Source organism: Macaca nemestrina, chromosome 4 (assembly GCF_043159975.1).
Source record: "Macaca nemestrina isolate mMacNem1 chromosome 4, mMacNem.hap1, whole genome shotgun sequence".
In the NCBI taxonomy this organism is placed as follows: Eukaryota; Metazoa; Chordata; class Mammalia; order Primates; family Cercopithecidae; genus Macaca; species Macaca nemestrina.
Genome location: NC_092128.1, coordinates 105,360,277 through 105,385,426, shown reverse-complemented (window position 1 = coordinate 105,385,426; position 25,150 = coordinate 105,360,277). Strand labels below are relative to the sequence as shown.

The window sequence follows — 25,150 nt, the reverse complement described above, 5'->3', positions numbered from 1 at the left end:
ATAAATCCTTTATGAAATATATATTCTGCAGATATTTTCTCCCATTCTGAGGATTGGCTTTTCATTCTCTTAAACAGTGTCCTTTGCAAAATTTAAAATTTTCATAACATCCAACATTTCAATCATTTTTCATGGGTTATGTTCCTGGTATTGTATCTAAAAACTCATTGACAAATGCTAGTTCCCTTAAATCTTCTCCTATGTTATCTTCTAGTAGTTTTATGTAATAGTATTGAGCATTATATTATATCTATAATCTAAACTGAGTTAAGGTTTATGTGAAGTTTATTTTTTATTTTTTTATTTTTTATTTTTTTGCATGTGGATATTCAGCTACTCTTTCAAGTAAGACAACCATTCTTGAAAAGGCTGTCCCTCAATGCTTTTGTGCCTTCATCAAAGACTAGTTGACTATCTTTTTGTATGTCTATTTCTGGGCTCTCTGTTCTGTTTCATTGATCTACTTGTCAATTCTTTTACCAATACCATGCTGTATTGATTATGAAGCTTTATAGTAAGTCTTAAAATCAGGTAGTGTTGGTTGTTCAAACTTGCTCCTTTTCTTTATTATTGCATTGGTTTTTATGTGTCTTTTGCCTTTCCATGTGATTTTAGAGTTTGTCTATATCCATAAAATATCTTGTTGGGACTTTGATTGGAATTGTATTGAATTTATAGATTATGTTGGGCAGAATAAACATCTTAACAATATTAAGTCTTCCTATTCATGAACATGGAACATCTCTTCATTTATTTAGATATTTGCTTTTTGTCCATCAGTTTTGTAGTCGTCTTCAATAGATCTTGTATGTATTTTGTTAGATTTACACCTAAGTTTCATTTTTTGGTGTTCATATAAATGGTATTGTGTTTTTAATTTCAATCTCAACTTGGTAATTGCTGGAAAAAACAACTGACTTTTGTATGTCAACCTTCTATTCTGCAGTGTTGCCATTTTTGCCTACTAGGTCCAGAAGTTTCTTTCTTTCTTTCTTTCTTTTTTTTTTTTTTTTTTTTGGTCTATTCTTTCAGGTTTTGACGTAGACAATTAGGAATTTATTAACAAAGACATTTTTATTTCATCTTTTCCAATGTATAAGCTTTTTATTTCCTTTTCTTGTCCTGTTAAATTATCTAAGACATCTAGTTCAGTGTTGAATGAGAGTGGCGAGAGAGGACATCTTTACCTTTTTCCCAGTCTTAGGACAAAAGCACCTAATTTCTCACCATTAAATATGAGGTTAACTATACGGTTTTTGTAAATGCTGTTAATCAAGTTGAGGCAGTTTCTCTTTATTTCCAATTTGCTCAGTTTTTATTATAAATGGATGTTGAATTTTGTTAAATGCTTTTCCTGTGTCCATTGATGGAAAAATCACATAATTTTCCTTCTTTATCTTGTTTGTGTGGTAGGTTACATTAATTGATTTTTAAATATTTAACCAGATTTTCATGCCTGGAATAAATCTCACTTGGCCATGGACTATAATTCTTTCTATACATGATTATACCTTTAAATAAAAATTTAAGTTGCTAATATTTGTTGAGAATTTTTGCATTTATGTTCATCAGGGATATTGTTCTGTAGCTTTCCTTTTTTTTAATGTCATTGGTTTTAGAATTAGGGCAATTCTGGCCTCATGGAACAAGTCAGCAAGTGTATGAGTTAGGAACGGTTCCCTTTTCATCTGTTTTCTAGAGAAGACTGCAGATAATTATTATCGCTTTTTTCTTAAATGATTGAAAGAATTCAGTAATGAACCCATCTGGGCCTGGTGTTTTCTTTTGTGGAAGATTATTAATTATTAATTCAGTTTCTTTAGTAAATATAGACCTATTAAAATTATTTCTCTTTATGTGAGTTTTGGCAGATTGTGCTTTTCAAGGAGTAGGTTCATTTCATCTAAGCTATCAAATTTGTGGGCATAGAGTTGTTTATAATATTTATTTATCATTCTTTTAATGTCCACAGAATCAGTAGTGATGACCCCTCTTTCATTTCTGATGTTAGTAATTCATGGCTTCCCTCTTGTTTTCTTGATTATCCTGGCTAGAAATTTATCAATTTTATTATCTTTTAAAAGAAACAGCTTTTGGTTTCATTGATTTTCAGTACTGAATTCCTGTTTTAAATTTAATAATTATTTTTTTCTGATTTTAATTAATTTTTTAATTGAAAAACAAAATAGTATACGTTTATGGAGTATAACATGATGTGTTAATATATGTACACATGTGGAATGACTCAGTTAAGCCAATTAACATATTCATTACCTCACATACTTATTCTGCAGAGAAAATTTAAAATCTACTTCAGGCTGGGCGCGGTGGCTCACGCCTGTAATCCCAGCACTTTGGGAGGCTGAGGCGGGCATATCACGAGGTCAGGAGATCGAGACCATCCTGGCTAACACGGTGAAACCCCGTCTCTACTGAAAATACAAAAAATTAGCTGGGCATGGTGGCGGGCGCCTGTAGTCCCAGCTACTCAGGAGGCTGAGGCAGGAGAATGGCATAACCCGGGAGGCGGAGCTTGCAGTGAGCTGAGATCGCGCCACTGCACTCCAGCCTGGACGACAGAGCAAGACTCCATCTCAAAAAAAAAAAAAAAATCTACTTCAATTTAATAATTTATGCTCTAACTTTTATCATTTCTTTTATTCTGCTTGCTTTAGGCTTACATTTCTTTTCTTTCTCTAGTTTCCTAAGGCATAAGATTAGATTATTAATATCACATATTTTTTCTTTTCTAATATATCCATTCAGTGTTATAAATTTCCCTCAAAGAACTGCTTTCACTGCATCCTACAAACTATGATGTTATATTTTCATTTATTTCAAAATATTTCTTGAGATATCTTCTTCAATTCACATGTTACTTAGAAGTGTGTTGTTCAATCTCCAAACAGTTTGAAAATTTTCAGCTATCCTTCTGTTACTGATTTTTAGTTCTATTTTGTATGGTCTGAGAGTATACTTTGTGTAATTTCTATTTTTTTTACATTGTTAAAATGTGTTTTATGGCCCATATAATATATCAGTTTCTCTTGATGGAAATCCCATATAAGTTTGACAAGAAGATATAGTCTCCTATTACTGGATGAAGTATTCTATACATGCCAATTAGATCCATTTAATTAATAGTTCAGTTCATTTTAACTGATGGCTGTTTAGCTAAATTGTATTTCTCTTTGCATTCACCCCACCCCCCTACACCCCTTTCCCTTTTTTTTTTAATTTTTGTTTTTTGAGACAGAGTCTCACTCTGTTATCCAGGCTGGAGTGCAGTGGTGCGATCTCGGATCACTGCAACCTTCACCTTCCGGGTTCAAGCAGTTCTCCTGCCTCAGCCTCCCAAATAGCTGGGATTACAGGTGCGTGCCACCATGTCTGGCCTATTTTTGTATTTTTAGTGGACACAGGGTTTCACCATGTTGGCCAGGCTGGTCACGAACTCCAGACCTCAAGTGATCCGCCTGACTTGGCCTCCCAAAATTCTGGGATTACAGGCATGGGCCACGACACCTGGGCTGCATCTCTTTTAATATTGTCATTCGGTTCACTTATCCATAAGTATGATTACCAATGCATTATTGCTATTTTTGTGTTGAGCAGCTGTTTACAGGTCAATTAAGAGTAAGAAAAGTAGCTTTTGTTTTTCCTTCATTTATTCCTTCTCGATTGCTCTTCCTTTCTTTATATTGATTTGTGTTTGTTATTGTATCATTTTTCCCTTTATCTGAAGAACTTCTTTTAGCATTTTTTGTAAGAAAAGTTTACTTATGAGAAATTTCCTATTTTTGTATGTCTGAGAAAGTTTTTATTTCTTCTTCACTTTTGAAGAATAATTTCACCTGATAGAGAATTCTAGGTCCGGGGGATTTTTATTCTTTTCGCTCTTTAAATATTTTATTATACTTTCTTCTTACTTGCCTGATTTCTGATAAGTCAGAGGAAATTCTTACTGTTGTTTATTTATAGGTAAGTTCCCCCCTCAACTTCTGTCAGGATTTTATCTATCTTTGTTTTTGGTTTTCTGCAGTTTGAATATGATATGCCTAGAGGTACATTTTTTGTGACATTTATTTTGCTTTGGTGTTCTCTGAGCTTCCTGGATCTGTGGATTGGTGTTTGCCATTAATTTTGAAAATTTTTCATCTATTATTGCTTCAAATACTTCTGCTCTTTTCTTTTTTTGGTATTTCTGTTATGTGTGTCTGCTACACTTTGTGTAATTGTCCCACAGTTCCTGGGAATTCTATTATATTTCTAAAAGTAAATTTTATTATTAGAACACTTTTAGGTTAATAACATAATTGAGCAGAAGGCACAGATTTCCCATAAACCCACTTTGTGTATGCCCCCCATACACACCATCATGCTTCCATGCAAGAGTGGTATGTTTGTTATAGTGGATGAACCTACACTGATACATCATTATCACCCAAAGTTCATAGTTTACATTAGGATCCACTCTTGGTGTTATACATCATATTTTGATAAATGTATAGACATGTGTCCACCGTTATAGTATCTTACAGAGTAGTTCTACTGCCCCTTGTTCCCACTGTGTGCTCTGCCTCCCTCTCCCCAACCCCTGGCAACCACTAATGTTTTCACTTTCTCCAGAGTTTTGCCTTTTCCAGAATGTCATAAAGTTGGAATCTACAGTATATAGCTTCTCAGACTGTCACTTTTACTTACTAATATGCATTTAAGGTTCTTCCATGTCTTTGCATGAGACACGTAAACTTTAAAGAAGCTTGACAGCTCGTTTCTTTTTAGCACTGAACAGTATTTCATTGTATGGTTGTACCACAGCTTATTTCTCCATTTACCTACCAAAGGACATCTTGGTTGCTTCCAAGTTTGGAAAACATGAATAAACATGCTATAAACATTTGTATGCAGGTTTTGGTGGGAATGTGTGTTTTCAACTTATTTGGGTAAATACCGAGGAGCACAATTGTTGGAATGCATGGTAAGACTATAATTTTGGAATAAACCACTAAACTGTCGCTAAAGTGGCTGTGCTATTTTGTATTCCCACTAGTAATGAGTGAAAGTTCCTGTTGCTTCACATTCTCAATAGCATTTTGTGTTGTTAATGTTTTAGATTTTGATTATTCTAATAAATGTGCAGTGCTATATCATTGTTGTTTTAGTTTGCAATTCCCTAATAACAAAGATGTTCACAAGTATATGAGCATCTTTTCATTTACTTATTTGACTTTTGTATAATTTTTTGGTGAGTTGTCTGTTCTTTTGTCCATTTTAAAATCAGATTGTTCATTTGCCTATTGTGCTTTAGCAGCTCTTCTGTATATTTTGAATAACAATCTTTTATCAGATATGCGTTTTGCAAGTATGTTCTCTTTAATCTGTGGTTTGCTTCTCATTTGCCTTTTGCAGAGCAGAAATTTTAATTTTAATTTTAATAAATTACAGCTTATCAGTTCTTTTTTTCATGGATCATGCCTTTGATGTTGTATCTAAAAAGTCATCACCATACTCAAGGTCATGTAGGTTTTCTTTTGTGTTCGTTTTTGTCATAGATATAAGATCTGTGTTTAGATTTATTATTATGTGTGTGGATATCTTCTTCTTTCAGCACCATTTGTTAAAATTATGACCTTTTCTCCATTGTATTTTGCTTTTTTGTAAATATCAGTCAACTATATTTATGCCCGTCTATTTCTGGGCTTGCTATTCTGTTTCATTGACCTATTTGTTCTTTCACTAATAACACACTGTCTTAATTACTGTAGCTTTATAGTAAATATTGACTTTGGGAAGTATCAGTCCTTCAAATTTGCTCTTCACCTTCAATATTATGCTGACCATTCTGCATCTTTTGTCTTTCATGTAAAGTTTAGAATCAGTTTGTTGATATCCACAAAATAACTTGCTGGGTTACTGACTGGGACTGTGTTGAATCTATAGAGTAAGTTGAGAAGATCTGACACCTTGACAATATTGAATCTTCCTATGTATACATGGAATAACTGTTTATTTAGTTTTTCTTCGATTACTTTCATTCAAGTTTTATAGTTTTCCTTGTATAGATCTTGTACATATTTTATTAAATTTATACCTAATTGTTTCATTTTAGTGGGTGCTAATGCAGTAATATTGTTTTTTAATATCAAATTATACTTGTTTATTGCTGTTATATAGGAAGGCAATGAACTTTTGTATATTAACATATTCTGTAATCTTGCTTTAATTGCCTATTAGCTCTGGGAGAGTTTTTTTGGTCAACTATTTTGGATTTTCTGCATAGATAATCATGTTATCTGCAACATTTTATTTTTCTCCTCCAATTAGTATATCTTTTATTTCCTTTATTGTCTCATTGCACTAGCTAGGACTTACTATACAATGTTGAAAAGGAATATGAGAGGGAAATCCTTGTTTTGTTCATGATCTTAGGAAGAAAGCTCATAGTTTCTCACTATTAAATATGATGTCAGATGAAGGCTCTTTTGTAGATGTTATTTTTCAAGTTGAGGAAGTTACTTTCTATTCCTAGTTTACTGAATTTTTTTTTTAAATCATGAATAGGTGTTGTATTTTGTTAAACACTTTTTAAAAATCTGTTGATATAATCTTGTGACTTTTCTTCTTTAGCCTATTGATATAATGGGTTACATTAACTGATATCCAGTGTTGAACCAGTCTTACTTTTTTGGGATAAGCCTTACTTGTTTGTGGTGTATAATTCTTTTTTCTTTTTTTAAGAGATAGGGTCTCACTCTGTCACCCAGGCTGGAGTGCAGTGGCACAATCATAGCTCACTGTAGCCTCTAACCCCTGGGCTCAAATAATCCTTCTGCCTCAGCCTCCCAAGTAGCTATGAGTACAGGTCTGCGCCACCATGCTTGGCAATTTTTGTATTTATTGTAGTTACAGGGTCTTGCTATGTTGCCCAGGCTTATCTCAAATGCATAATTATTTTTATAAATTGTTGGATTAACTTGCTAATATTTGTTGAGAAATTTTGCATCTATATCCATCAGATATATTGATGTGTGTTTTTTTCTTGCAATATTTTTGTCTGGTTTTGGTATTAGTATAATGCTGACTTTATACAATGAATTAGAAAATATTGCCTCTGCTTCTATATTCTCTACAATTGTAGAGACTTTGTGTAGTTTTTTTTTTTTCCTAAATGTTTGGTAGAATACTCCAGTGAACCCATCTGGGTTTGATGCTTTCTGTTTTGGAAGTTTATTCAATAATTAATTCCTTTAATACAATTAACAGTATTTAGATTGCCTATTTCTCCCTGTATGAGTTATAGTAGACTGTATCTTTCAAGGAATTGGTCCATCTTAACTAGGTTATAAAATCTGTGAGCATAAGATTGTTCATAATACTCCTTTCTTAACCTTTCTAAAATCTTATTTTATTTTTAATTGAGCCATAATAATTGTACATATTTATGTGGTACAATATGATGTTTTGATACATGTGTATATTATGTAATGCTCAAATCAGAGTAATTAGAATATCCATCATCTTAAACATTTATCATTTCTTTGTGGTGAGAACATTTAAAATACTCTCTTCTGGTTATTTTGAAATATATAATACACTATTGTTATTTATATTCACCCTGATGTGCAATAAAACACTAGAACCTATTCCTCTATTTAACTTTAACATTGTACTCATTGATCAGTGTTCTCCCATACCCTCTTTCGCTTACCCTCACCAGCTTTTGGTAACCACCATTCTACTCTCAGCTTCTATGAGATCAACTTTTTAAGATTCTGCATATAAGTGAAATCATGCAGTAGTGGTCTTTCTGTGCTTAGCTTATTTCACTTAACACAATGTTTTCCAGGTTCATCTATGTTGTCACAGATGAAACACTTCCTTTCTTTTTTTATGAATGAATAGTATTGCATATTATGTATATACCACAATTTTTAAATTCATTCATCCATTGATAGACACAGGTTGTTGCCATATCTTGGCTGTTATGAATAGTGCTGCAAAAAACACAGGACAGCAGATGTCTCTTTGACATACTGATTTCATTACTTTTGGGTTTATACCCATTAGTGGAATTGCTGGATCATATGGTAGTTCAATTTTTAATTTTCCCAGGAACTTCCATGCTGTTTTTATAGTGACTTTCTAATTTACATTCCCATCAACAATATGTAAGGGTTTCCTTTCTCCACATCCTTGCCAACACTTGTTATCATTTGTCTTTCTGCAGTAGACATTCTAACTAGAGTGAGGTGGCATCTTACTGTGGTTTTGTTTTGTATTTCCCTGATGACTAGGGATGTTAAGCGTATTTTCATATACATGTTGCCCATTTGTATGTCTTCTTTTGTATATATATTTTTTGAGAAATGTCTATTCAGGTCATTTGCCCATTTTTTTGGATTGGGTTTATTTTTTACTTTTTGCTATTGAGTTGTTTGAGTTTCTCATATATTCTGGATATTAACTCCTCATCAGATGCTTAGTTTGCCAGTATATTCTCCCATTCCGTAAACTGTATCTTTACTCGGTTGATAGTTGTTTTGCTGTGCAGAAGATCTGTAGTTTCCTGCAATCCCATTTGTATATTTTTACTTTTGTTGCCTGTGCTTTTTTTTACCTAGATAGGGTCTCGCTATGTTGCCCAGGCTGGTCTTGAACTCCTGGTCTCAAGCAATCCTCTCACTTGAGCCTCCCATGTAGCTAGAACTACTAGCCCATGCCAATATGCCTAGTTATTTATTTTTATTTTTACTTTTTGTAGAGACAGGGTCTTGCTATGTTTCCCAAGCTGGTCTCAAACTCCTGGTCTCAAGTGATCCTCCTGCTTTGACTTCCCAAGGTGCTGGTATTAAAAGCATGAGCCACTGCACACAACCTATGTTTTTGTTTGTTTGTTTGTTTTGAGACAGGATCTCTCTCTGTTGCCCAAGCTGGAGTACAATGGTACCGTCATGGCTCACTGTAGCCTTGACAAGCCCCGGGTTCAAGCAATCCTATCACCTCAGCATCCTGAGTAACTGGGACTACAGACACACACGCACCATGCCTGGCTAATATATATATACACACACACACACACACACACATGTACACACACACATACATATGTATATATACACACACACACATATATATGTATTTTTTTTTTTTTTTAGAGATAGGGTTTTTCGATGTTTCCCTGGCTGGTCTTGAACACCTGGGCTCAAGCCATTCACCAGCCTCAACCTCCCAAAGTACTAGGATTACATGTGTGAGCCACCATGCCTGGTACTTTTTTTTTTTTTTTTTTTTTGTTGAGATGGAGTCTTGTTCTGTCACCCAGGTTGGAGTGCAGTGGCATGGTCTCGGCTTACTGCAAGCTTCACCTCCCGGGTTCATGCCATTCTCTTGCCTCAGCCTCCCGAGTAGCTGGGACTACAGGCGCCCGCCACCGTGCCCAGCTAATTTTTTGTATTTTTAGTAGAGACAGGGTTTTACCATGCTCTCGATCTCCTCACCTCGTGATCTGCCCGCCTCGGCCTCCCAGACTGCTGGGATTTACAGGCGTGAGTCACCTCGCCCGGCCGCCTGGTACTGTTTTTTAAATTGAGTTCTAGATGTTTCTAACATATTTTGGATATTAACTCTTTATCATATGTATGATTTGTAAGTATTTACTCCCATTCCATAGGTCACCTTTTCATTTGATTCATTGTTTCCCTTATTGCACCGGAGTTATTTAGTTTAATATTGTCCCATTTGTCTATTTGTGGTTTTGTTTCTTGAGCTTTTGGTGTCTTATCCAAAAAAATCACTGCCAAGAGAAATGTCAAAGAACGTTTCCCCTGTTTTTATCTAGAAATTTTATAGTTTAAGGTCTTACATGTAAGTCTTTAATCCGTTTTGAGTTTATTTTTTTCTGTATTATATAAGTTAAGGGTTAAATTTCACTCTTTTCTTGTAGATGTCCAGTTTTCCAACACCTTGTTGAGGAGACCATCCTTTCTCCATTGTTTGTTTTTGGCACCACTGTTGAAGATCAGTGGACCATACATATATGGATTTATTTCTGGCTTCTTTATTCTGTTTCATCCGTCTGTATGTCTGTCTTCATGCCAGTACAACACTGTTTCGTTTACTGTAGCTTCACAATATATTTTGTAAGCAGGAAGTGTGATGCCTTGAGCTTTGTTCTTTCTCAAATTAACATTGACAATTCTGGGACTTTTGTGATTTAATTTGAATTTTTGAATTTTTTTCAATTTCTGTCAAACATGTTGTTGGGATTTTGATAGGGAATGCATTGAATCTGTAGATAGCTTTGATTTATAGACACTTTAAAAGTATTAAGTCTGTATATTTATGAAAACAGGATGCTTTTCCAATTTTTGTCTTGTTTAATTTCTTTCATCAATGTATTTTAGTTTTTTATGTATAAGTCTATCACCTCCTTAGTTAACTTCATTTCTAGGTATTTTATTCTTTTTGGAGTTACTGTAAATAGATTCTAATATTTTGGATAGTTCATTGTTAGTGTATAGCAACATTACTGACTTTGCATGTTGATTTTGTATCCTGCAATTATAGTAAATTCATTTGTTAGTTTTCATGGTTTTTTGGTGGTGTTTAGTGTTTTGTGTATGTGTGTATATATATATAATATTATATATATATGTATGTAAGATCAGGTCATCTTCAAATAGAAAGTTTAAGTTTGTCCTTTCTGATGTGAATGCCTTTCTTTTTCTTTTCTTTTTTTTTTTTTCTTACCTTACTTCTCTGGCTAGAACTTCCAGTACCATGTTGGATAGAAGTTGTGATAGTGAGCATTCTTATCTTGTTCCTGATCTTAGAAGAAAAACTTTTAGTTTATCCCTGTTGACTGTGATGTTACCAGCGGACTTGTCATACATGGTCTTTATTTGTTGAAGTGCTTCTCTTCTGTACCTAATTTGTTGAGCATTTTTACCACAAAAAGATGTTGAATTTTGACATGATCTTTTTCTGCTTCTATTGAGATGATCATATGCCTTTTATCCTTCATTTTGTTAATGTAGTATGTCACATTTATTAATTTGTGTATGTTAAACTATTGTTGCATTCCAGCAATGAATTACACTTAATTATGGTGAATAATACTTTAAATGTGCTATTGAAATATGTTCGTTAGTATTTTGTTGAGGATTTTTAAACCTATGCTCATCAGGGTTATTGCCCTGTAATTTTCTCATAGTATCTTGTCTGACTTTGTTACCAGAGTAATGCTGACCTTGTAAAATGAGTATGGAAGTAAACACTTGTTTTCACTTTTTTGGGGGAAGACTTTGAGAAAGATTGCTATTAGTTGTTCTCTAAGTGTTTGGTAGAATTTTGCAGTGAAGCCATCTGATCCCGGTCTTTTCTTGGAATGGAAATATTTTATTACTGATTAAACCTCCTTAGTGTTGGTTTGTTCATATTTTCTATTCCTTCAATACTCAAAGTCTTGGTAGTTTTTGTGTGTCTAGGAACTTACCCATTTCTTCTAGGTTATCTTTTTTTTTTTTTTTTTTTTGCTCACTGCAAACTCCGCCTCCTGGGTTCAAGTGATTCTCCTGCCTCAGCCTCCTGAGTAGTTGGGATTACAGGTGCCTGCCACCATGCCCAGCTAATTTTTGTATCTTTAGTAGAGACGAGGTTTCTCCATGTTGGTCAGGGTGTCGAACTCCTGACCTCAGGTGATCTGCCTGCCTCGACCTCCCAAAGTGCTGGCATTACAGGCATGAGCCACTAGGCCTGGCCGACATTTAATTTTTCATATCACCTCTTATGATGCTTTTTGTTTCTGTGGTATCAGTTGTAATGTCTCCGCTTTCATTTCTAATTTTGAGTTTTCTTCTTCTTCCTAGTTGTTCTAGCTAAAGGTTTGAAAGTAACTCTTCATTGATCTTCTCTTTGTTTTTGTAGTCTCCATTTGTTTTCTTTCTTCTCTAATTGTTATTATTTCTGTGCTTTTACTAAAGGACTTACTTCATTCTTCTTCTAGTTACTTAAGTTGTAACATTAGGTTATTTATTTTAAATCTTTTGTTTGATGTAGGTATTTATTGTTATAAACTCCCCTCTTAGATCTGCTTTTGTTGCATCCCATAAGCTTCATTAGGATGTGTTTTCATTTTCGTTTATCTTAAGATATTTTAAAATTTTGCTTTTAATTTCTTCTTTGATCCATTGATTGTTTAGGAGTATGTTGTTTAATTTTCACATGTTTGTAACATTTTTGAAATTCCTTCTATTATTGATTACTAGTTTCATATCACTGTTTTTGAAAAAAGTAATTTATATATTTCAATCTTAATTTTGTTGTGACTTGTTTTGTGGTTTACTCTATGATTATCCTGCAGAATGTTCCTTGGATGCTTCAAAAGATTATATATTCTGCTGCCACTGGGTGAAATTTTCCATATGTGTCTATTAGATCCGTTTGGTCTGAAGTGTAGTTTAAGTCCAATGGTTCTTTAGTGATTATCTGTCTAGATAATCTGTCTATTATTAAAAGTGGGATTTTGAAGACCTATGATTTTATTGCTGTCTATTTCTCTCTTCAGGTCTATTAACATTTGCTTTATATATTTAGGTGATCCAATGTAGGGTCCATATATATTTACAATTGATATTTCTTCCTGATGAAATAATCCCTTTTACTGTTATACAATGACCTTATGTGCCCCATTTTACAATTTTTTACTTAAAGTCTATTCTATGTGATGTAAGTGTAGCAATCCCTCACTATTTTGGTTTCCACTTGCATGAAATATCCTTTTCCATCTGTTTACTTTCAATTATATGTGCCCTAAATTGTCATTTTGATAATTGTATTCTGGCTATCATGTATTTTTTTTTCTGTCTTCCACTCTTTCTGCTTTGTGTATTTTTTCCCTTTCCTCTATTTTTTCTGTCTTCTTCTGTGATTGATGCTTTTCTCTAATGGTATGCTTTCATTCCTTCCTTTTTAATTTTTGTGTATCTACTGCAGCTTTTGCTTTGTGGTTACCTTGAGACTTACAAAGGAACGTCTTATACTTATAACCAGTGATTTTAAAATGATAATAACTTAACTTTGATTACATACAAAAACTCTACACTTTTACTCTACCACCCCCATTTTAGTTTTTTATGTCACAATTTAAATTCTTTTATATAGTATATCCCTTAACACACTACAAATAAGCTTCATTTTGTCATGATTTACTTTATTTTTCTTCACAGATAGTGCATTTGTTTTACAAATTGAAGGTCTGTGGCAACCCTGTGTTGAGCAAGTCTGTCATTTTTCAAACAGTATGTATTTACTTCATGTCTGTGTCATATTTTGGTTATTTCAAACTTTTTCATTATTATTATTATTATTATTATTAGATCCATTAAGGCTCTCTGTGATCAGCGATGTTTGATGATACTATTGTAATTGTTTTGTGGTGCTGTAAACCGCATCTGTATAAGGTGACAAACTTAACTGATAAATGTTGCGTGCATACTGACAGCTCCACCAACTGGTTGTTCCTCCATCTGTCTCCCTCTCCTCAGACGTTCCTATTCTCTGAGACCCAGTAATATTGAAATTAGGCCAGTAAATAGCCCTGAAATTGTCTTTAGGTATTCAAGTGATAGGAAAAGTCACACATCTCTCACTTTAAATCAAAAGCTAGAAATGACTTAGCTCAGTGAGAAAAAGCATGTCAGAAACCAAGATAGGCCAAAAGCTTGGTTTTGGGCTGGTTTGCCAAGTTGTGAATGTAAAGGAAAATTTCTTGAAGAAAAGTAAAATGACTACTTCAGTGAACACACAAATTATAAGAAAATGAAACAAACTTACTGCTGGTATGGAGACAGTATAGTGGTCTGAATATATGATCAAACTAGTTGCAACATTAAGCCAAACCCTAATCCAGAGCAAGATCTCAAACTCTCTTCACCGCTATGAAGGCTGAGAGAGATGTGAAAGCTGCAGCAGAAAAGTTTGAAGCTAGCATAGTTTGTTTCATGAGGTTTAAGGATAGAAGTTGTCTCTGTGACATAAACATGCAAGGTAAAGCACCAAGTGATAATATAGAAGTTGCATTAAGTTATCCAGAATATCAAGGTTAGATAACTGATGAAGGTGGCTACACTAAACGATAGTTTTTCAGTGGAAACGAACAGTCAAATACTAGGAGAAGGTGCTATTTAGGGCTTCTATAGCTGAAGAGGAGAAGTCAATGCCTTGCTTCAAAGCTTCAAAGGACATGATGATATTCTTTTTAGTGGCTAATGCAGCTGGTGACTTTGAGTTGAAGCCAATGCTCATTGATCATTCCAAAGATCCTAGGGCCCTTAACAATTAGACTAATCTACTGTGCCTGTGCTCTATAAACAAAACAACAAAGCCTAAAGGGCAGCACATTTGTTCACAGCATGGTTTACTGAATATTTTAAGCTCCATGTTGATATCTACTGCTCAGATAAAAAGATTCCTTTCCAAATATCACTGCTCATTGACAATACACATTGCTACCCAAGAGCGTGGATGAAGACGAACAAAAAAAATTAAACTTGTCTTCATTTCTGCTAACACAACATCCATTTTGCATCCCATAGATCAAGGAGTAATTTTGACTTTCCAGTCTTATTATTTAAGAATTTAGGAAATACATTTTGTAAGGCCGTAGCTACCATAGATAGCAATTCCTCTGCTGGATCAGGACAAAGGAAATTGAAAACCTTCCAGAAGGACTCACTACTTAGATGTCATTAAGAACATTCATGATTTATAGGAGAAGGTGAATGCATCAACATTTACAGGAGTTTAGAAGGTTGATTCCAACTCTCATGAATGACTTTGATGGGTTCAAGATTTCACTGGAGAAAGGTACTGCAAATGTGGTGGAAATAGCAAGAGAAATAGAATTAGAAGTGGAGTGTGTAGATGTGACTGAATTGCTTCATTCTCTTAATAAAACTTGAATGGATGAGCAGTTGCTTATTATGAATGAGCAAAGAAAGTGATTTCTTGAGATGGAATCTACTCTTGGTGATAATGCTGTGAACATTGCTGAAGTGATAACAAATAATTTAAACTAGTACATAAATATATTTGATAAAAACAGTGGCAAGGTTTGAGAGAACTGACTCCAGTTTTAAAAGAAGTTCTACTCTGGGTAAAATGCTATATAACAGTATTGCATGCTACAGATAATTTTTTATGTGTAAGGAAAAGTCAATTGATGCAACAAACTTCATTGTTATCTGATTTTAAGAAATTGCCACAGCCACCTCAACCTTTGGCAACCACGACTCTGATGAGTCAGCAGTCATCAACATCAAAGCAAGACCTTCCAGCAGTAAAAAGGCCAATATTTGATGAAGGCTCAGATGATTGTTAACTTTTTATTTTAGAAATTAAATATTTTTAAATTAACATATATACTTTTTAGACATATTATTGCACATTTAATAGGCTACAGTAAAATGTAAACATAACTTTTATATGTACTGGGAAACAAAAATATTGTGTGATTAGCTTTATTGTGATATTTGCTTTATGTAGGCATTCTGGAATTGAATCCACAATATTTCTGAGGTATACCCATATTGTAGCTATTGTTAGTTTTAATAGTTTTGTCTTTTAGCCTTTATCCTAATGATGTCACTGATTTACACACCACCATTACAGTATTAGAGTATTGTAAATGTACTTACTTTTCACAGTGAGTGATATAGTTTTATATGTTTTCATGTCATTAATTAGCTTGCTCTTTTTTTTTCCTTTAGCTTTCTTTTTTTTTTTCCTTTCACTTGAAGAATTCTGTGTAGAATTTTTGGAAAATAGGTTTGGTGGTGATGAACTCCTTCAGCTTTTGTTTGTTTGAGAAAATCTTTCTCTCTACTTGATTCGTAAAAGACAGTTTTGTTGGGTAAATATTTTTGGTTGGCAGTTTGTTTTTCCTTCCTTACATATGTTCTTCTATTCTCTCCTGTTCTGTGCAAGGTTTCTGCTGAGAAATTTTCTACTAGCCTTGTTATAACTGTCTTATATGTGATTTGCTTCTTCTCTCTTGCTGTTGTCAGGATTTTCTCCATGTTTTTGATTTTTGACAGTTTGATTATAATATGTCTTGGCATAGTCTTATTTTCATTGAATCTGATTGGAAACTTTTGAACTTCTTGTACCTGGATATTTATATCTTTCCCCAGATTTGCAAACTATTCTTCCATTATTTCTTTAAATAATCTCTCTTTTTTTTTCCTCTCTCATCTCCTTCTGTAACTCCTATAACTTGTATGATGTAGTTTGGCTATGTCCCTACCCAAATCTCATCTTGAATTTTAGTTCCCATAATCCCTACATGTCATGGGACGGATTCAGTGGGAGATAATGAAATCATGGAGGTGGTTTCCTCCATGGTATTCTCATGATAGTAAGTTCTCATGATATCTGATGGTTTTATAAGGGGCTTCTCCATTTGCTCAGTTCTCATTTTCTCTCTCCTGCCGCCTTGTGAAGAAGGACATGTTCGCTTTCCCTTCCACCATGATTGTAAGTTTCCTGAGGCCTCCCCAACCCTGTAGAACTGTGAGTCAACTAAAGCTCTTTCCTTTATAAATTACCGAGTCTTGGATATGTTCTTATAGCAGCATGAGGCATGAGAATGGACTAATGCATTGCACATTTTCTCTTTTGATGCTGCCTCATAAATCTCTTATGCTTTCTTCATCTTTTCTCATTCTTTTTTCTTTCTTCTCCTTTAGTTGTATATTTTCAAATAACTTGTTTTTCAGTTCACAGTTTGTCTACTTGATAATTTCTGCTGTTGGTGCTGTCTAGTACATTTATTATTTCATTTATTATGTTTTTTAGCTCCAGAATTTCTATTTGATTAAAAAAATAATTTCAATCTCTCTCTTTAATTCTTTGTTTTGGTTGTACTGTTTTACTGATTTCATTGAAGTGCTTCTCTGTACTTTAAGTTCCCTAAGCTTTCCTAAAACAATTATTTTGATTTTTTTGGTCAGGCATTGCATATATCTCTATTTCATTGGGGCCAGTTACTGTAAAATTACTGTATTCTTTTGTTGTTGTGTCTTTTTTTATGTTTATTTTTGCCTTATGTTGATGTGTGTGTGTGTGTTTAGTAAAGCAGTCAAATGCACACATATCAACATAAGGGAAAAATAAACATTAACAAAACCAAAAAGAATCACCTTCCAGATTTTGTGAGCTAGTTCACTATGGAAAGACCATACGCTATGGGGGAGGGTTTGTTGGGTGGTGTAGCATCTGTGATGGTGCAGGTTTGTAGTCTCTGTGTAGCTTTTTCAGCTCAGGTCAGAGTTGATAAAGATCATAAGGATCCTCAGTGGCCAAAGCAGTGGCTATTGGCAGTGATCCTCAGTGGCCAAAGCAGTGAATATTGGCAGTAGCAGCAAGAATTGATTGGGTCTTCAGTGGCGATGGCTGCTAAGGTTCTTCTGATCTTTCCTCCCACTGGGGAAGCTGGCACTGAGAAGATTTCTCTTGGTACTAGGTCTGGCTTGTAGGGCCTCTCATAGTGGCAGTACCACCAGTGTCTGATGGGTGATGTTGATGGAGTAGCCATGGAACTGAGGTCTGATGCATGGACTCACATGGAGAGACTATGGCTCTGGGATTACAGTGGTAATGACACTGGTGCTCAAGGGGCAGATTCCCCTTCTGCTGCATGGTATAGTATGTGAGGCATGGGTGCACCTGCAAAGTAGTGTGGGAGCTAGAACACAGTCATTCAGTGGCTTCAGAGTTGGGGCAAGGCATAGCTCTCTATGGCTGAGCTGTTGCCCAGGGCACAGGTGCCCCTGCTGTAGTGTTGGTAATAGTATACATATGCATTAGTCAAGGAGACAAGAATGAGAGCACAGGTATGCACAGAATTATAATGGCTCTGAGGCCTGGGTGGGGATAGCTCTTTATGGTGGTTAAGTCAGTGTCTGAAGCGTGGACACATGCAGGCAGAGTTTAACATTGGGGCTTGGAGTGTTAACTAGCTTACAATGGTGCTGGCTGTGGTGTTAAACACATGGGTGGGCCCAGTGTAGTCAGACTGTCAGTCTGGAGTGTGGGCATTCCCAGGGTGGCCATGGCTCCAGGGCTGAAGCTTATACATGGTTGGGAGAGATGGTGACCCCATTCCCAAAGTAGCTCAACAGCAACTCCTTCTTAGGGTATAGAAGGGAGGTATAGCCACATCTCCCCTTCTGGGGTTCTCTTGCAGGAATGACTGTTGGTTACTCAGTGGAAAAAGATCCTAGTGTCTCCTTTGGAGCAGGCCACTAGAGACAATGTTGGTCCTTTCTGTGTCTAATACTGATAGCTTCCACCTTTATTCTTTGTTCCTAGCCAAATCATGGCCTCTTAGGTATGCCAATCACAGCAGCAATTCTTTCTATGTGGTTATTCTCCGTTTTTTGCTTCACGATGTTGTTGCAAATTCTTTAATGGGCCCTTGAGTCCTCTCTGGGATATTTTAGTTTGTGAATAGCTGTTTATACTTGAATGCTTTGGAGGGTTAAAGGTGAGTATCTCCTACTCCATGATCTTGGTGATAGCTCCTAAAAAGAGATTTTCTTAACCTAAAAATAGATTTTCAGAAATTATTAATTCCCCCATTCGTTGCAGAGGAGGTCTGGGTGAATGTTGGAGCATGATTTTGACACTTAGCCAGGCAACTGACAATTCTGTCTTTGCCCTCACTTCCTGCTTGCACAAAGCCTCAAGGTCATTCACAGGTGACAGCTCAGTGCCTTCTCTATTTCTTCCTTAGGATGAGCACAGTCCTGGGCATATACCTGGTCTTCTAGATTTTTGGGAATATGTCAGAGATTTTCAAATCCCCTATGGATAGCTCATTACTCAGCTTATGTTTTAAAGCTTTGGTTAGTCTAGTGTTTTCCTTGACCATTATCCAATACCTTAGTCATAAGCAAAGTTAATCAATTGCCTGTAACTGTTTTGACAAATGCCCAGAGGAGAAAGGTTTTTCACAGTGGGTGAGTTCTGATTTAAGTAAAATAAAGACAGCCTTGCAAGTGGAGTCTTCTAGAGAACTGCCAGACATGTCAAATAATGGCAGTTTCTTGGGAATTTGAAAGGGCTCTATCCCAGTTTTGCTTTCTACAGTGGCTGCCAGACAATTTGTTTTCACTATGAATGGGTGCTATTACTTTTTCAGGCTATTACAGAGTTGGATACTGGGGAATGAGAATAATGCAAGCCAAAGCACCACAGAGCTCATTTTTTTCTCACTGAGATTCAGCCATTTTCCTGAATAAATGCTCCCTGGGTAATTGAAAGTCTTTGGTTAATTTCCAGAGTCCTACAAATTTGATTCTGATAATTTTTGCCAATTTTCTTGCTTTCTTTATAGAAGAGAGAATTATCAGAATTTCTTTCTCTATCATTTTCCCTATGTCAAAAGATACATTTTATATGTAGTATTATCTTAACACTTATATTGTAGATACAGTTAGAAAAAATGTTACTGACATGAATATTTCTAAATCAAGAAGACATTTTAAAGTTAACAATTAGGAGAAACCATAGGCTATCAAATGCTTTGGAAAAATATGAAGATAGTGTGGTTGCCAACCTCCAACATGTCGAAAATAATCCTTGCTTCCTAGTTTTGTGGTTCTTCTTTCCGCATACTGAATCTGAGTTGATTTGTACAACCAAAATAATCATATGAAAGTGATGGTGTATGACCTTTGAGACTAGTTCATAAAATACATTGCCACTTCCACTTTGGTCACTTGAATAGGTTATTCTTGGAAAAACCAGCTACTATGTTGTGAGGACACTAAAACATGCCTATAGAGAGGCTCGTGTGGAGAACTGAGTATTCCACTGAAACCAGCACTAATTTACCACCTATGTGAGTGATCCATCTTGTCCAGTCCCAGCCAAGCATTCTGATGACTACAGTACCACAAAGCATCTGACTGAACCTTTTGATAAGCCTTTATCCAGATCTGCCTAGCCAAACTGTTCCTGAATTCTTGACTAATAGAAACTGTGAGATAATAAATGTTTATCGTTTTAAGCCACTAAGTTTTGTCATAATTTGTGTCTCAGCAATTGATTACTAATATAAGTAATTGAAAGCATTTATTTACAAGGAAGCAAATATCCTCAGAAAGAAATTGAAATATGTTTTTAAAAATTTCCCCTGAGAAAGTACTAGCCGTACATAATGGTAAAGGCTCTTTCAGACATACCAAATTTTCAAGGTTATATTCAGAGCACAAAAGAAGAGTGTAACTCTTAACTATTCCATATTCATTTTCTGAATATGGAATAACTTCATTACCAAGACCTGAAAATAATAAAACCAATGAAAAGAATTATAATTTTACTTATGAATACAGATACAAGGATCCTAAAAGACTCTACTAACAAATGGAATCTAGCAGGATAAAGCTTTCTAGAAATGCATTATATACACATAAAGCTATGATAATTTAGACCTGAAGTACTAGCATCAGAATAAAAATATATTAATAAAAAATAATTTTCAGAACTCAGAAACAACACATCAAACTTAATACCAGTTATGAAATAATCCATTCTTTCCATACTTAGTTGAAGTGTCTAAATCTATATTATAAACATCTAACACATGTTAAAAATATGAGTATGGATGTATGTAAATATGTATATATGTAATATTTTAAATCAAATATACATATGATACATAAATGTGGCTTACAATGAAGCAGATCGACATTCCAAGCATGGATATCTTTAATCTAAAAATAGATCTTAGGAAAAATTTTAAAAAAGTCTTTCAGTTATAAAATCATTCCAAAAGGAAAACAGGAAATTTGAGAGGAAGAAATTCAAATGCCAATAGATACTTTAAAAAGTATAATTTAGGCAGTAATTCAATAAGTAATAGTTATTTTCTAACAAATTCCCTTTGTTTTACAAAAAAGAACAGTAGCCAGTGTTGAGTTCATTTGAGAAGTAAAAGGTAAATATAATTAACAAACTTTTTTGGAAATTATCCACAATATGCCAAAATCCTTAATATTGATCCAGACATTTTTAGTTAACATTTGAAATATGAATACTTTACATCCTTATCATTGCTTGTTTGTGTTTTCTTTATGTAGATACTATTTTTAGCAAAGGAAATACATTAAAAATCTTTCAAATTTTCATTGCCCTTCCACCTAGGATAAAGCAGGCAGTTTGATGCATAGGAATGCAGAGTTTTATATTATTTTCCTTATAATAAATCTAAGAGCTAACTGTGGTATCAGTTTGTCTCATCACATTTGGAAGGTGTTACATACCTGCAAATAGCGGACCACTCGGCAAACCAGGTCAGGTGCCATGAAGTCTCCAGTGAATCGCCAGATAATATCTGTCAAGATGTTGACTAGTCCTGTGAAAGAATCTAACAAAAACATACAAGTGCTTACATGCAGGGTTTTTTGTTGTTGTTGTTGTTGTTTTGTTTTGTTTGTTTGTTTTTCAAATTTTCAGCTAAGCCACAATAGAAATGAAATCCTGGAGAGGTTCACTTTTTTTCTCCTTCCTGATTTATTAGATGGCCACTGAGGAAAAGTAAAGCAAAGCAGGAATTCTTTGACTTATATTATTGCAGCTTCTTACCACTTAAATGTAACCACCTAGGAAGAATTTCAATAATGACTGAAGAGGAATCACAGTAATCATAACTGACCTTTTAAGTCACAGAGCAGAAGTTTTCAGGGTAGTAGGTTTGTACTAAAGACAGCACTGTGTGAGAATGAAGAGGACAAAATTGAGAAAAGCAAAATTGTTATCTTTGGAGAATACTTCAAGATTCCTCTTACTACACCCATTATTTTGCAAATTGGACCTCTTGTTTCTCCTTACACCCAGTCTCAGTCCTCCTGCTCCCAGGTTTCTTTGCTTTCTTCTCCTTTCCACTTTCAATATCTGCCCTCGGAAAGCAGCAAGTGTATCATCTGTCAACTTAATTAATGTACTTGGTTGAATTACAGAGGAACTAAGGCCAAGGTCAGGACATTTGTCCTCTTGTGGGCAGGTCATCTGTACTCAATTCTATAGTTACAGATTGTACAAGCTGTGTAGATGTTTATAGCAGAAATGGCAAAATAGGCTATATGTCTAAAAACTGCCCCTCACCCCTCCATGACAGACATCACTAATTTATCATATAATCCAGAATCTTTCTCAAAAGAGTGCTGTAGGCAAGATTGCAGAATAGAAGACTCCACTGATCATTCCCTCTTCCACCTTCAGCAAGGACACCAATTTAGCAACCATCTACACACACAAAAAAGTAGCTTTGTAAGAACCAAAAATCAGGTGAGCACTCACAGTGCTTGGTTTTAACTTCATATTGCTGAAAGAGGCACCGAAGAAGTAGAAAATAAACAATTTTAAATCTCTGATGCCACCCCTCTCCCAATCGCCAGCAATGGCAGCAGGGTATGGAGAGCTTTCCTAGGTGCTAGAGGAGGAAAGCACAGCAATTGTGAGGCACTGAACTTAGTGCTGTCCTATTACAGCATAAAAGAAAACAGGACCAAACTCAGCTGATGCCCCCGCATGGAGGGAGCATTTATATCAGCTCTAGCCAAAAGGAAATCACCAATCCTGGTGGTCAGAACTTGAGTTCCTACAAGCCTTACCACTGCAAGCTCAAGTGCTCTGGGGCTCTAAATATACTGGAAAGTCAGTCTAGACCACAAGGAGTACAACTTTCAAGCAAGTTCTAGTGCTGAACTGAGCCCAGAGCACAGTCACAACAGGAGAGGGCACTGGTCAGCTCTGAGAGGCCCCCTTTCCAGGCCCTAGCTCCTGGATGGCATTTCTAGACATGCCCTAGGCCAGAAGGGAAACTACTGCCCTGAAGGGAAGGACATAGTCCTGGCAGCATTCATCACCTGCCAGCTAAAGAGTCCTTGGGCTCTGAATAACCATCAGGAATACCCAGGTGCATTAAAGACTTTGAGTGAGACTCTGAGACTTGCCAGTCAAAAGTCATCAAGTGGCTCAATGGATTAAAAAAAAAAAGGATCCAGTGATCTGTTGCTTACGAGAAACACACTTCACCAATAAAGATGAGACACACATAGGTGGAAAATAAAGGGATGGGAAAAGATATTCCATGTCAATGGAAACCACAAAAGAGCAGGGCTAGCTATAACTATATCAGGCAAATTAGATTTCAAGACAAAAACTATAGGAAGAGATAAAGAAGGTTACTATATAGTGATAAAGGGGGTCAATTCAGCAAGAGGATTTAACAATTGTAAATATATATGCACCCAACACTGGAGCACCCAGACATATAAATTAAATATTGTTAGAGCTAAAGAGAGAGAGAGACCCCAATACAATAATAGCTGGAGACTTCAACATCACAATTTCACCATTGGACAGATCTACTGGACAGAAAATTGGTAAAGAAATATGAGAGTTAATCTGCACTATATAGTTTTGTACAGAACATTTCATCCAACAGCTGCAGAATACACATTCTTTTCCTTAGCACATGGTTCATTCTCGAGAGCAGACTATATGTTAAATCACTAAAAAGCCTGAAAACATTAAAACAAAATAAAAATAATATGAAGCATCATCTCTGACCATAATGGAATAAAACTAGAAATCAATAACAAGAGGAATTTTGGAAACTATACAAATACATGGAAATCAAACCATATGCTCCTGGATGACTAGTGGATCAGTGAAGACATTAAGAAGAAAAATTTAAAATTTCTTGAAACAAATGATAATAGAAACACAACATGCCAAAATCTATGGGATACAGCAAGAGCACAAAGAGGGAATTTTATAGCTATCAGTGCCTACATGGAAAAAGAAGATAAACTTTAAATAAAAAACCTAATGATGCATCTTAAAGAACTAGAAAAGGAAGAGCAAAACAAACTCAAAATTAGTAGAAGAAAATAAATAAATATCAGAGCAGAAATAAATGAAATTGAAATGAAGAAAACAATACAAAATATCAATGAAACCAAAAGTTGGATTTTTGAAATGTCATGCAAAATCGACAAACCTTTAGCCAGACTAATTAAAAAGAAAGAAGACTCAAACAAATAAAATTAGAGATAATAAAGGAGACATTGCAACTGATAGCAGAAATTCAAAGGATCATTAGTAGCCTCTTTGAGCAACTATATGCCAATAAATTGGAAAATATAGAAGAAAGGAACAAATTCCTGGATACATACAATGTACCAAGATAAAACTATAACCAATAACAAATAACAAGATCTTTTTTTTTTTTTTCTTTTGGGGACAGAGTCTTGTTCTGTTGCCCAAGCTGGAGTTCAGTGGCATGATCTTGGCTCACTGCAAGCTCCGCCTCCCGGGTTCACACCATTCTCCTGCCTCAGCCTCCTGAGTAGCTGGGACTACAGGTGCCCACCACCATGCCCAGCTAATTTTTTTATTTGTATTTTTAGTAGAGATGGGGTTTTACCATGTTAGCCAGGATGGTCTCGATCTCCTGACCTTGTGATCCGCCTGCCTCAGCCTCCCAAAGTGCTGGGATTACAGGTGTGAGCCACCATGCCTGGCCACAAATAACAATATCGTATAATAAAATATCTTCCAATAAAGAAAAGTTCAGGAACGGATGGTGACTCTGCTGAATTATACCAAACATTTAATGAAGAACTAATACCAATCTTACTCAAACTATTCTGAAAAATAGAGGAGGAGGGAATACTTCCAAATTCATTCTACAAGGCCATTATCCTGATACCAAAACCAGACAGAGACACATTCAAAAAAATCAGAGTTTGTATTCACATGTAACAGACAATAATGTTCATTTTCTGCTTTGCCCAGGGCTATGTTACCTCTTCAAATATTTGTCATAATAAGGTCTGAAGAGACATGGACCATTGAACATTCTGTAGAATATCACGTTGATCCATTTGCATCAAAGACATCATTAAGAGTCAACAAGAGGTGTCTAATACGTTAGAGGCCTTGGTAGGACACACACACTCTGAAGTGTGGGAGATAAACCCTGTGAAAGTTCAGGAACATACCACATTGGTAAAGTTTTTAGTGGTTCAGTAGTGAAAGGCTGCTAGAACACCACTGCGACCACTGGATTTTCAAG

At 35.2% G+C, this 25,150-nt stretch overlaps 1 protein-coding gene across 3 annotated transcripts in view; it reads right to left on the bottom strand.

The window, feature by feature from the left end:
- LOC105475841 (neuropeptide S receptor 1) overlaps positions 1-25,150 on the bottom strand; it is a 232,641-nt gene that overhangs the window by 72,759 nt on the left and 134,732 nt on the right. For all 3 annotated transcript variants that reach the window (XM_071095023.1, XM_011731389.2, XM_071095024.1), the window contains exon 3: positions 21,330-21,433. In XM_071095023.1, coding sequence (XP_070951124.1) covers positions 21,330-21,433 — 104 coding nt within the window. The remainder of the gene's footprint in view (positions 1-21,329; positions 21,434-25,150) is intronic.